The sequence below is a fragment of the Oncorhynchus masou genome, chromosome 1, assembly GCF_036934945.1.
Source record: "Oncorhynchus masou masou isolate Uvic2021 chromosome 1, UVic_Omas_1.1, whole genome shotgun sequence".
NCBI lineage: Eukaryota > Metazoa > Chordata > Actinopteri > Salmoniformes > Salmonidae > Oncorhynchus > Oncorhynchus masou.
In genome coordinates this window covers 30,830,088-30,843,620 of record NC_088212.1, presented here as the reverse complement: position 1 = coordinate 30,843,620, position 13,533 = coordinate 30,830,088, and the positions used below count along the sequence as shown (strand labels likewise).

General features: G+C 40.8%; 1 protein-coding gene across 2 annotated transcripts in view; it reads left to right on the top strand.

Annotated features, from left to right (window-relative positions):
* The first annotated feature begins 7,349 nt into the window (after positions 1-7,349).
* The window catches only part of LOC135541777 (tetratricopeptide repeat protein 28-like), a 218,692-nt gene continuing 212,508 nt past the window's right edge, over positions 7,350-13,533 (top strand). For both annotated transcript variants that reach the window (XM_064968154.1, XM_064968144.1), the window contains exon 1: positions 7,350-8,123. In XM_064968154.1, the coding sequence (XP_064824226.1) occupies positions 8,097-8,123 (27 nt within the window). In that variant the 5' untranslated portion in view covers positions 7,350-8,096. The remainder of the gene's footprint in view (positions 8,124-13,533) is intronic.

Genomic DNA, 13,533 nt, shown 5'->3' with positions numbered 1-13,533 from the left:
AACATAACAATGGTCATTATGGCCAAACAGTTATATTTTTGTTCATCAGACCAGAGGACATTACTCCAAAAAATATGATCTTTGTCCCCATGTGCAGTTGCAAACTGTAGTCTGGTTTTTTTTATGGCGGTTTTGGAGCAGTGGCTTCTTCGTTGCTGAGGGACCTTTAAGATTATGTCGATATAGGACTCATTTTACTGTGGATATAGAATCATTTGTACCTGTTTCCTCCAGCATCTTCACAAGGTCCTTTGCTGTTGTTCTGGGATTGATTTGCACTTTTCGCACCAAAGTACGTTCATCTCTAGGAGACAGAACGAGTCTCCTTCCTGAGCAGTATGACAGCTGCGTGGTCCCATGGTGTTTATACTTGCATACTATTGTTTGTACAGGTGAACGTGGTACCTTCAGCCATTTGGAAATTGCTCCCAAGGATGAACCAGACTTGTGGAGGTCTACATTTTCTTTTCTGAGGTCTTGGCTGATGTCTTTTGATTTTCCCATGATGTCAAGCAAAGAGGCACTGAGTTTGAAGGTAGGCCTTGAAATACATCAACAGGTACACATCCAATTGACTCAAATGATGTCAATTAGCCTATCAGAAGCTCTAAAGCCATGACATCATTTCTGGAATTTTCTGGAATTTTACTGTAAGGTGTATGTAAACTTCTGACCCACTGGAATTGTGATACAAGTGAATTATAAGTGAAATAATCTGTCTGTAAACAATTGTTGGAAAAATTACTTGTGTCATGCACAAAGTAGATGTCCTAACCGACTTGCCAAAACTATAGTTTGTTAACAAGAAATTTGTGGAGTGGTTGAAAAATTAGTTTTTATGACTCCAACCTAAGTGTATGTAAACTTCCGACTTCCAACTGCAACTACTTAGCTAACCCTCCCCTTTTCCCTAACCATAACTCTGTTAGCTAACCCTTCCCCTAACCGTAACCCTTTTAGCTAACCCTTCCCCTAACCTTAACCCTTTTATCTAACCCTTCCCCTAACCCTTTAACCGAATGTATAACAAGAACAGTTGGTAGAGCATGGCGCTTGCAATGCCAGGGTTGTGGGTTTGATTCCCACGGGGGACCAGCACGAAAATGTATGCATTCACTACTTACTGTAAGGTGCTCTGGATAAGAGCGTCTGCTACATGACTAAAATGTCAATGTAAATGTCTAGCAATTGAAAAGTTGCCAGTTCGAATCTCATCACAGACAACTTTGGCATTTTAGGTAATTAGCAAATGTTTAACTACTTACTACTTTTTAGCTAAATTGCAACTTCTTAGTTTGTTAGCTAACCCTTCCCCTAACCTCAACCCTTTTAGCTAACCCTTTAACCGAACGTATAATGCAAATGTCTAGCAATCCAAAGGTTGTGAATTCAAATCTCATCAAGGACAACTTTAGCATTTTAGGGCATTCGCAACTTTTCTACTACTTACTACTATTTAGCTACTTTGAAACTACTTAGTATGTTAGCTAACCCTTACCCCTAACCTTAACCATTTTAGCTAGGGGAACCTAACTCTAACCCTTTAACCTAACTCCTAAACTTAACCGTAAACCCTATTCTTGCTAACATTAGCCAGCTAGCTAACATTAGCCACCTAACACCTAGCTAGAATTCGTAACATATCATACATTTGGGTAATGAATATCCACATATTAATACATACCATACTAAATGTAACATATCATTTTAAATGGAGTGCTGCATATTTACGTACATAATATTACAAAATGCTCTGAGACCAGGTTGCCAGCCCAGTTATCCTAGATGCTAGATGTAAAAGATTTCACTTTAATCCTTGAGCATTTTTCCGAAATCATACAAAGATTGAAAAAGAGATTACGAAGCACTTATTGTATACTGAATTATTGATTAAGAAAAACGGAATAACTAGCGTAATTAGAGCATGTGGTGAGAGACGAATACTGTAGTTGTAAATATATGCCTCTCTTAGAAAAGCTTCTCCTCTCTCATGGGTTTCATTGACCTACTCCTCCTATAGTCATCCCATTACCCTTTCCCCTTCACTGAGAGGATCCTGTATATATTATACACAACTACTCATTTTAATGGTGCCTTGGAACTCGGGCAGAATGTGTGTTTGTGTGTGGCAGGGGCATATGTATCTCAATGCTCTTACCATGGCATTTACCGCCTGGAAACATCAGCTAGCTAATTAAAAGGGCTCTGTTGATTTAAATGTGCGTCAGATAGTTAGGCTCTGGAGTGTCCTGACTTAGGAACAGGAGCCGGGCTACCTAAGTGGACATAAAGGACACTGAGACATGCAGGATAGTTATCTGAGGGCTGCCTGCTACTCCCAAGTTTATTTTATTTCCCTCTTTTGACAATTTTCTTTTCATTTTTGCCAAACCACCTCTGTTACTGTCATCTGGGTGATGCACTCTCTCTATTTCTCTCTCTCATCCACACGCACACTGAAAAAGAGACACACCAACTTGCACACACATCCCAGTCAGAACATATAGTAGAGGGACATTTTTGAGGGTCTGATTGGGAAGAACAAGAAAAGGAAGCACACACTTTTAAGCAGCTCAACTCGTGGAAAATGAAAGAGGGTTTTTTGTTTCCCTCTGAAGGATGGAGTCTGATTTCCTGTGCGGCTCTGATTGGGAAAGCAGAGACACGCACAGGGAGCCTGCTTCTGTATGGAGAGGCCTGATGACAGGCTCCACCAGGAACAAAAACCACTGGAAACTCACTTCTGGAGAATACATGAAAGAAGGGGTTGTTATTGACAATGTAACATGCCCGTTTTCAGAATACCTGAATGGTTGAAACATGTCGTTGGACTGTCAGTTTTATATGAACTCTGCATCTGATCAAAGTAAGCATATGTGCATGTTTTTGTGATTTATGCCTAGTATGAACATGGGTAGCTTGACAGTAAGTTGCTCTGTGTAGTAATGTTTTAATTACTCAACTAACATTGAACATTCTACTTTATTAATTGCACTGTAATTTAATTGCAATGGAGTTGATATTTATGTTATTCCACAAGTGGAATGAATATAGGGTAGGATCCCTGTAATGTAATTACAATAACACAGTGTTATTACACTCACTACCCAAAGATATTAATTTACATTCTATGTTTGGGAATGTAAATGAATATCTTTGGCTAGTGAGCAATTCCTCTCCTTTCCTGCCTAAGCAAGTTCTGTCGGACTCCGGCGTCATTACTGAGAGAAATGTGATAACTGATGCTTTTAATCAGCATTTTATCTCGGCTGGCTTTTTATTTGAAAGAAATGGTGGTTTAATTAACCCTGGTCAGTCGGTCGACTGCTCTTCCCTCTCCCAGCCTCCAGTTGGCTCGATTGAAGATATATTCAACTTCTAGTGGATCTTTGATTTCATTTGAACAACTTTCTACTTGTGATGTGCTAAATGCCTTGCTTAAGATTTATGTCAAAAGAAAGTGGGACTGATTAGCTTCATCCTTTCTTGCTACAACTTTCTTCTCCCTGGATTGCGGAGTCATTGACACATTTTTATCTGCAGATTTCGCTACACTCTAAATAACATTTGCTAACCATGTGTATGTGACCAATAAAATTGGATTTGATTAGGTTGTATCCCTAGGGTTTGGAAGGTGGCCCATGGACTCCCCCTGCACAAAGGTGGTGACCACCCCAACCTAAATCATTATTGCCCTATCTTGAAATTGTCTTGCCTAGTAAAAATGTTGAATCATTAGTCAACCTTCAGCTTAGTTCCTTCCTAGCAATGATATGTAAGTGTTCACCAGTCTGGTTTCAGGCCGGGTCACAGCACCATCTCTGCTGCAACCTTGGTGTTAAATGATGTGTTAAAGGTATGGATAGGAGGTAGCACTGTGCTGCCCTCTTTATTGACTTATTTGATACTGTTGATCCATCTTTACTGATTCAAAGATGGTCTGCAATCGGTATGAATAAGACGTCATGTAATTGGTTCGAAAATGACTGTACAGACAGGACACACTGTGTTTTTCTTCTGATGGTGTTAACTCATGTTTCCTTGATGTTACAAAAGGTGTCCCACCGGGATCGATTTTAGGTCCTGTAATTTTATTGTCTTTTTTAACAATGCTGGTCTATCTGCAAAAATGTTTAACATACACCTGTATGTAGATGACACTGTTGTTTGCTATTGCCCCCACAGTTGACCAGGCTCTTTCTGAGCTTTAATCTGCCTTCATTGCTTTGCAGAAAGCCTTTGCTGAACTCAAATGGGTACTTAATGCCAGTAAAACCAAGTATATATTAGAATATTATTATTCTCCAAATCACATAAAAATGTGCATCTGATGCATATTTACATTGGATGGTACCCTCATTGATCGTGTCCCCGCTTGTAAATGTCTGGGTATCTGGATTGACAAAAAGCTATCTTTCAAAAAGCATGTTGATGAGTTAGCTAAGAAATTAAGAATTAAAATGGGCTTTTTTTATATAATTAAATAGCAGAAAAATCTCTGTTGACATTCATAACAGTTATAGACTGTGGTTTTATTGTCTATGTGAATGCAGCTGTCACTGTATTAAAACCCTTAGACACAGTTTATCATATCGCACTATATCAAATCTTATTAGTTACATGCTTTGTAAACAGCAGGTATGGACAAAGAGTGAAATGCTTACTTACAGGCCCTTCCCAACAATGAAGAAAGAAAATAGCGAAATGATAGAAATGTAAAACATGTAATAATATACAGTATACTCAATAATTAACAATAACTTGGCTATATAGAATATGTAGACTTGGGGGCTCCCAAGTGGTGCAGCGGTCTAAGGCACTGCATCTCAGTGCTAGATGCGTCACTACAGACAACCTGGTTTGAATCCAGGCAATTGGCCCAGCATTGTCCGGGTTTGGCCTGTGTAGGCCTTCACTAAAAATAAGAATTTGTTCTTAACTGACTTGCCTAGTTACATTTTTTTTAAATGTACCAGTAATGAATGGATGGGTACGATGTAATTGAGGTAGATATGTACATATAACTAGGAATAAAGTGACAGATAGCAAACAGTAGTAACAGCGTATGTAATGAGTCAAAAAAAGCTAGCGCAAGAAGTGTCCATGCAGATAGTCCGGGTAGCTATTTGGTTAACTACACTTTATTACGGGCAATAGGTTCAGTACACTTCACTGCATTCTGTATCAGAAAGTAGGCTGGCCCTCTTTGAAGTCTCATAGATTGATGCATTGCACACTTTCTGTTTATAAAGCCCTCCTGCTTAAACTTCTGACTACCTTACTTCATTTGTTAACTTACAGACATACTAGTTAACAGACCTGATCTCAGGGATGGCTGACGCTGGAGATCCCTTCTATCTCCACTGTGTTCAGTAAATCTGCTCTTAGATTTTTTGCATCTTACTTGTGGAATGATCTCCAAGGCTCTATAAAGTTGGTTGCATTGGTGCCTCTAGGCAATTCAAAATAGTCTGATTGAGGACCTTTTTACTGAAGAATGTGTTTGTCTTCTATGATTGTGTTTTGCTTTTCGTGCATTGATGTGAATATTGATGTGTATATTGATATGTAATCCTTTGTATCGATGTGTATACAGGGCTCATCTGTAAAAGACTCCCTGTTAAAATAAAGGTTAAATTAAATTGCCCACAGAGCTTGAACATGCAACATACAAGGTATGGAAAGAGTGTCATTCTGGTGCGACAACAAGGAGGGGTTACAAATACACTGCCAGCTGTGCTCATAGTGTCAGCGTCACACTCTGCATTTTGTTCCTGTTCTTCCAAGTGGATTAGCAAGTGCTGTTTGGACTCTATACCCAGCAGTGTTTTGTTCAGGGACCATATGTCATAGTGTCCCCTCCTTTTTGTCTTTAGTTGTCACGGTGACCCCTAGGTGCATTGCTAACCCCCCTGACCCTCGAGGGACACCAGGCCAGAAAAATACAATTTGAGCTCCTAATAGGTGCACATTTAGACACTGCTTTTAGGATAATTTACCAAAAAAATCATCCTAACAAGATAACATAAAGATAAATACTGAGGGAGATGGTACACATTAAGTCAGAGAAAGTTAAATTGATTTTGATTACACCAATCCCATCACGCTGTCTATCACCATATTGATGCTTCCTGGTCCCATTCTGTTCAGTCAGATGGCGTGTCAGTATCTCTGGCCATCCCCTCAGTGTCAGCCCAGGTCAAACCTACTGGGGCTGTTCAGATACTGGAGAGTTGTTCTGCTTTGAAGCTTTTGCCAGTTTGCAGTGGTGGGGTGCAGTAGGAGTGGGTGGGTTCTTCCCAGAAATACCAGGCTCTCTCATTTAACTTTTTTTTTCTCCAACCCACCAAGATTACAAGCGATAAGAATTTCATTATCAAGACTGGGAAAATTGTAGCACTTATCTGCCAGTGTGATTTCTATCACCGGTCTGTGGCCAAATATGCCGGAAACAAAAAGCTTGGCAGGCAGCTAAAAAGCATAAGCTATATCTGACAGCAGTATCGCTAAAGTAAACACGTGGCAGCTAAGAGTGATGGACACTGGACAGCGGTCCGAGGTCCTTGTCTCCAGAGAAACATGGGTCAGAGGCCTTGTGTACTCATCTTACCTGTCCTTTCTGAATCGGGTTTACTCTCATAGCCTGTACCGTCATTCAGTCCCATCAGGCTTACCACTAATGAAAAGGGAACTAAGGACAATCTGTTCTGGCAATTTAGCCAGAACAGATGAGCTGTGTTGTTAGAATCTCTTAAGACCATTAATGCCACTGTAAACAGTGAAGGGGATATACCTTGAAAGGTGCTGGAGGCTTATAGAAAGCTGCTAATCAGGTGTCTCCTTCTGTCACTTTTCTACCTTCTTTGAAGGGGGATTATAGCAGGCCTACCTCTTTGTGCAGCACAACAGCAAAGAGTTGAACACCCATTATCTGTGAATGAATGTGTATGTAGTCTATGTTTTTTTTGTATAGAATAACATCAAACTGTTGGTGCTGTGGCAAAGGTTTTGACCTCATGTTTATCATGAGGAAATGTATTGTTGTCCACTTTCACATTGTATTGCTCGAGTTCTACTCCTCCACTGTTGTGGCTTTCTACCATACCTTCCTGGGGGCCATTGTATGAGTGCAGTGTTGGCTCAGCTCTGGAGTCTTTTCTCTGGCCACATCGCCTTTACCCTCGGTGCGCGCGCTTCAGAGTCGACGGCACTATGACCCCGCCGGATCGTTCCTGCGCTGCTCGGGTTCTGTTCCAACTCTGAGCTATGCAATGCCCGAGCGCGAAGGAGCAGGGAAGGAAGTCATTAGAGTTGTGTAGTCCCGTTTGTTGCTGTTGCAGGATATCCTTCCAGCGCCTCGCACAGAAATTCCAGGGATTTTTTTTCTGTTCACCCCTCCTGTGACTTTCTTTTGCGCTATGTATGTCGCACTTTCACGGTGGTGATCTGGTTTTGGCATTGACTTTTGCTTGACATTTGATAGCACATTTTTTTAACCGTTAGAAAAGGGATCAACAACAGTTGTCATATGTTTCTGTGTTTTGTCAACGTTTTGGATATACACGTTTTTCGGTGGGATAAACCCACAAAAACGTTGGACTTGTGTTTCTATTTGGTGTCAGACTAACGGTTTTGTAATGCACGGACGACGTGGAGGTTGACAAAAAGTTTAAGAATTAATTTCCCAGCAGTCAACCTAACTGGATATCTTCGAAACCCATGCTAAAAGACAGCGGAGTGATCTAGCGGACAGACAGACTGTACAGGGCTGGTGGCGCATCTCGGACTTGTAGTTTGGATTTTACGCACTGTTACCCATAGTCTTATTTATACAAAACGTTTGAACTGACATTCAGTAAATTAGACAAACGTATTCTGCTCCATTCCATTCTTTGGATTAAACGGGGCTATCGCGTGCCATCTCTCCCGATTTGACGTTGAACCTCGCATCGCATATTATGCGCCGCTTTTTGGAGAAAATATGCTGCAAAATTGAGGGAAGTCAAGAAGCAGCATGACTTGCTGTTGGAATTCCCTTGAATCAACATTTTCCTCGTATATAATATCTTGATGTTGTACATTTTTGGTTTACAAATATGATGAAATGGCAGCCCCGGAAGAAGGTGAGTGAAAATGACATGTTTTAGTTCTCTGTAATTCACTTGCATTATTACCGGTGCATTCTTTCCAAGTTGATCGGGGACTCGGTTTTGGAATGATAGGTTCGACGTACTGTAGCCTACATGGTTGGTCATGGTGGCCAAAAGCCAAGATATGCATTTTTCTTTTGTCCATATGTATTGTAGCCTAATACTGTCTGGCCATAAGATATACTATCGTGCCAGTCAAAGTTTCCATGATAATTATTCCTTTTGGATAGTCACTCAGGCTAGAAACATCAGTTTCTGGCTCATGTTTGCTGATTCAACAGTGATGTTTGCTTCATTAGGTTATTGATAATTCAGATTTTGCCATTTTCAGAAACCTGTGTAGCCTTTTGCTGGACATGACTCATGAGTGGGGCCCAATAGCCTGTGTTTATTCTCGGGTGAATAATATTTATTTGAAAACTGTCTGAAGAAGAGTGACAGTGCGTGGGCTGGTATGTCAAATGGTTCAATAGAAGGACATTTAATTGCCGTAAAAAGACTCCAGACTGATAGTGGTCGACTCTATTTCAAATGAAAACGTTTATTTTCTTACATTAGATTGTAGCACATTTTTATCCAGGAATAGTAAGTATAATAAAGGTGATATATTCCTCCCATAACATTGCGCATTCATTGCCCCTTGAGAAATGTACATACAGCCTTTGTTGTATCTCATATCCTTTATGCTAAAACCATCGATTTCTGTAGAATCTAGAAATCATTCCCACCATGTCCTACAGTTTGTAACCATGACCCTGTAGTGGCCTTCTTGACAATCAGGGACAGCATTGAGAGATAATGAAGGCATTTCGTGTAGGATTTGCAGATAGCTGAGAGTCATCCCATCTAACTATGAAATTGAGATGATTAAAAGTCGACAAAACAGAGTTAATAGCGTTGCCTATATAATAAAGGATGTGTTTAAAGTTAAGCCAGCAACAATTAATCCCCTCTCTTGGACAAAACTATAATATTTTAATTTAAACTCTTTCTCTTCTATTGTTTTCCTTGAGAAACCTTCAAGTATTACCACATGTAAAAATATATATGACTCATCTGAAGAGCACGGAACCTCTCAGCGGCAAAGGTGCAGATATTACGCTGTTTTCCACTAGGTGGCACTTTATTGATATGAGAAATTACATTTTCCCAAACTGTTGCGTCCCAATTGTCAAAGTAGCTTTCCTAATCTCCTTTCGTTTATGCAAATTGACACGTATAAATCGACCTAATGAAAGCAACAACCCTGATAAGTCTATCTCGTTTTCCTAATTTTAGATCAGCAAAGATAAGTGATTGAAGATGAATGAAAGGAGATCCGTGCCTCCATCGATAAACTCCCTATTATCTGCTTGGCCAATGCTCATTGGTCAACATCCGTCTTTATCGTTCGTTTGTTCTGAATCACGTAATGGGAATAGTAATTAATGAGAATCATTTTTTATCCTGAATCATTTACTGACGATGAAAGGAGAGGTTCTTATTATAGAATTATTACCAGAGTAAATAAAAGAGTGGTGCATGTTGTGAATCATTCCAGCATCTGTGCTGCATCTCTGCCAGAATCATCCATGAGACCCTCCTTTGAGGATTAAAAGCCTTTACTCACTGGTGGAATTCAAACCCAATCACACAGTAGAAAAGCTGCTCAACTTTAAAAGATCATAAGAGAGAATTTTGTCATTCATTTCCATTAAAGGTATTGATTCAATTAAGGCCTACATGTTGTTAAATGTGAATTTGTCGTGCCTCACAACAATAAAGAAAGGTTATTGCATGTTTGAAGTGGTTTGAGTAAATTATGTGCAATGCTATTTTGCACATAAATATCATACTCACTCACTCACTCACTCACTCACTCACTCACTCACTCACTCACTCACTCACTATTTACATGAATATGTCTACACACAAAGCTGACTGCACATTCAAGACATTCAAGTGTCTTTTCACACACTGTTATGGGTATGTGTGTGAAATTGTCCTTTCATCGTGTCCTCTGATACAGAACCAAAAACATCTCCTGACTGTGTGCTCCAGCCCAGGCATTTGAGGCATTGCACAAGACAGGCAGGACAATGGAGGCAAACATACAGCCATTGTGTTCCTCTCCTGTGGTTTCCTGAGACTCTGCTTTCTTTTCGAAACCACTCACAGACGCACACAGACACAGTAATGACTGAGAAGGTCCTTTAGTTCAGTGTTCCCACTCTCACTTATTATGTATCTGTTTTTCAATCTGTCCTCTTACTCCTCTTGTAGTCTGATGGAGATCAATAGGAAAGCATAGGAGGCTCATATCGACTCAGGCCAAGTGTCTGCTCTGCTTCCTTATAATGGATTACACTAATAAGTTAAAAACTTTGTATCTGCTCTGTGGTGTTGGAGGGAGAGAGATTGAGTGAGAGATTCCCTCTCTGTTGGCTGCTGATATCCTATCTCTCAGAAAAGGGGAAAATTACAGGTTTTCCAGTGGATTTGTGGGATGAGCTACCTCGCTTCGATTACACTGTGGTCATAACACTGGGTAGGATGCATGGGACTGGGGGGATGACTCCTACTCAAGGTTCAGATACAGTCTAGATAAGCTGTCTGTTCAATAACAATCAATCTTCACTTAGCAGATAGCTTTGTTCACGGGCTTAACCACCATATGCATCATGGGGGATTTGATCCATCAACCTCGTAGTTTAACCATTAGTCCAGTTAGTCACTGCTCCTAACAAGACATCTAATCCACAAACACTGTCCTCCCGGAATGTGTATTGGAAAGTGTTTGTGCATGGATGTTTATGATTGCATATACAGTTGAAGTTGGAAGTTTACATACACTTTAGCCAAATACATTTAAACTGAGTTTTTCACAATTCCTGACCTTTAATCCTGGTAAAAAATGTTCCTTGTTTTAGGTCAGTTAGGATTACCACTTTATTTTATGAATGTCAAATGTCAGAATAAAAGTAGAGAGAATTATTTATTTCAGCTTTTATTTCTTTCATCACATTTCCAGTGGGTCAGATGTTTACATACACTCAATTAGTATTTGGTAGCATTGCCTTTAAATTGTTTAACTTGGGTCAAACTTTTCTGGTAGCCTTCCACAAGCTTCCCACAATAAGTCGGGTGAATTTTGGCCCATTCCTTCTGACAGAGCTGGTGTAACTGAGTCAGGTTTGTAGGCCTCCTTGTTCTCACATGCTTTTTCAGTTCTGCCCACACATTTTCTATAGGATTGAGGTCAGGGCTTCGTGATGGCCACTCCAATACCTTAACCTTGTTGTGCTTAAGCCATTTTGCCACAACTTTGGAAGTATGCTTGGGGTCATTGTCCATTTGGAAGACCCATTTGCTACCAAGCTTTAACTTCCTGACTGATGTCTTGAGATGCTGCTTCAATATATCCACATAATTTTCTTTCCTCATGATGCCATCTATTTTGTGAAGTGCACCAGTCCCTCCTAAAGCAAAGCACCCCCACAAAATTATGCTGCCACCCCCGTGCTTCACAATCGGGATGGTGTTCTTCAGCTTGTAAGCCTCCCCCTTATTCCTCCAAACATAACAATGGTAATTATGGCCAAACAGTTCTATTTTTGTTTCATTGACCAGAGGACATTTCTCCAAAAAGTACGATCTTTGTCCCCATGTGCAGTTGCAAACCGTAGTCTGGCTTTTTTATGGTGGTTTTGTAGTAGTGGCCTCTTCATTGCTCAGTGGCCTTTCAGGTTATGTCGATATAAGACTTGTTTTTACTGTGGATATAGATACTTTTGTACCTGTTTCCACCAGCATCTTCACAGGGTCCTTTGCTGTTGTTCTGGGATTGATTTGCACTTTTCGCACCAAAGTCCGTTCATCTCTAGGAGACAGAATGCGTCTCCTTCCTGAGCAGTATGATAGCTGCGTGGTCCCATGGTGTTTATACTTGCATACATTGTTTGTACACACATTGTTTGTACAGATGAACGTGGTACCTTCAGGTGTTTGGAAATTGCTCCCAAGGATGAACCAGACTTGTGAAGTTCTACAAAAAAAATTCTGGGTTCTTGGCTGATTTCTTTTGATTTTCCCATGATGTTAAGCAACGAGGCACACAGTTTGAAGGTAGGCCTTGAAATACATCCACAGGTACAACTCCAATTGACTCAAATGATGTCAATTAGCCTATCAGAAGCTTCTAAAGCCATGATATCATTTTCTGGAATTTTCCAAGCTGTTTAAAGGCGAAGTCAACTTAGTGTATGTAAACTTCTGATCCACTGGAATTGTGATACAGTGAATTATACGTGAAATAGTCTGTAAACAATTGTTGGAAAAATGACTTGTGTCATGCACAAAGCAGATGTCCTAACCGACTTGCCAAAACTATAGTTTGTTAACAAGAAATGTGTGGAGTGGTTGAAAAACGAGTTTTAATGACTCCAACCTAAGTGTATGTAAACTTCCGACTTCAACTGTATGTGTGTATACAGTATGTATGGGATACAGGTCTGACTAATGAGGAGGGGTTGAGACACACACACATACATGGCCATTCACCTCCAACACCACCCCCCTAACCCCCTGTGCGTTTGGAGTTCATGGCCAGGTTTATAGCAGCCTGAACCCAAGGATGGGGAAGTCACTGTTTATTTTTGTGGTCATGCCAGATGTTCCTCTGGGTTTCTCACAGTTGACTTAAAGCCTTCTCACCTGTGTCTGACTGGGACATGGCTGTATGGGAGAGCCTTATGTTTCTATGTATGTGAGGAGAGGAGAGTTGTAGCCTAGGCTCTTATCATCTCCAGGCTCACTCCTTCATCTCTGACCTTGTTCACCACCTTATGACCTGGGGGGAGGTTCTTATCCGGTGTTTCTCCTTTGATTCAGCATTATTTCAGAGCTCTCTGGTGGGGAAAAGGGCTATATTTTCTTCCAGCGCTCCATCAATCCCTGTGACGTCTCCTGGCTGGCAGCAGCAGGCCAGCAGTTTGGAAGACATTTACGGAAGGGGGATGTAAGGAGAGGCTGGAGGACACATATCTGAGGAGAGGAGGGGGGGGGGCAGGGAATCCTGCCCTGGCTGGCTGTCAGCAGGCTAGGAGTCACTGGGGAGAAGTTGAAAGAATGTTGGACAGATATTGGGACACATCAGGGAACAAATTAATGCAAGAGGGATAGAGTGGGAGATATAAGCAGAGAGATGGAAGATGGAGAGGAGAAGGCATTACTGTAGAGCTGTAGACATTGATAGAATTGGAGATGGATTGAATAAGAGAAAGTGAGAGAACATGAGTGAGAGCTGGAGGAATGGAATGAGAGAGATTGTGCAGGAGATAGAGATTTGGATTTGAGGAGTGATAGAGGGAGAGGGCCCCAGAGTGATTCGGTAGGGATAATTAAT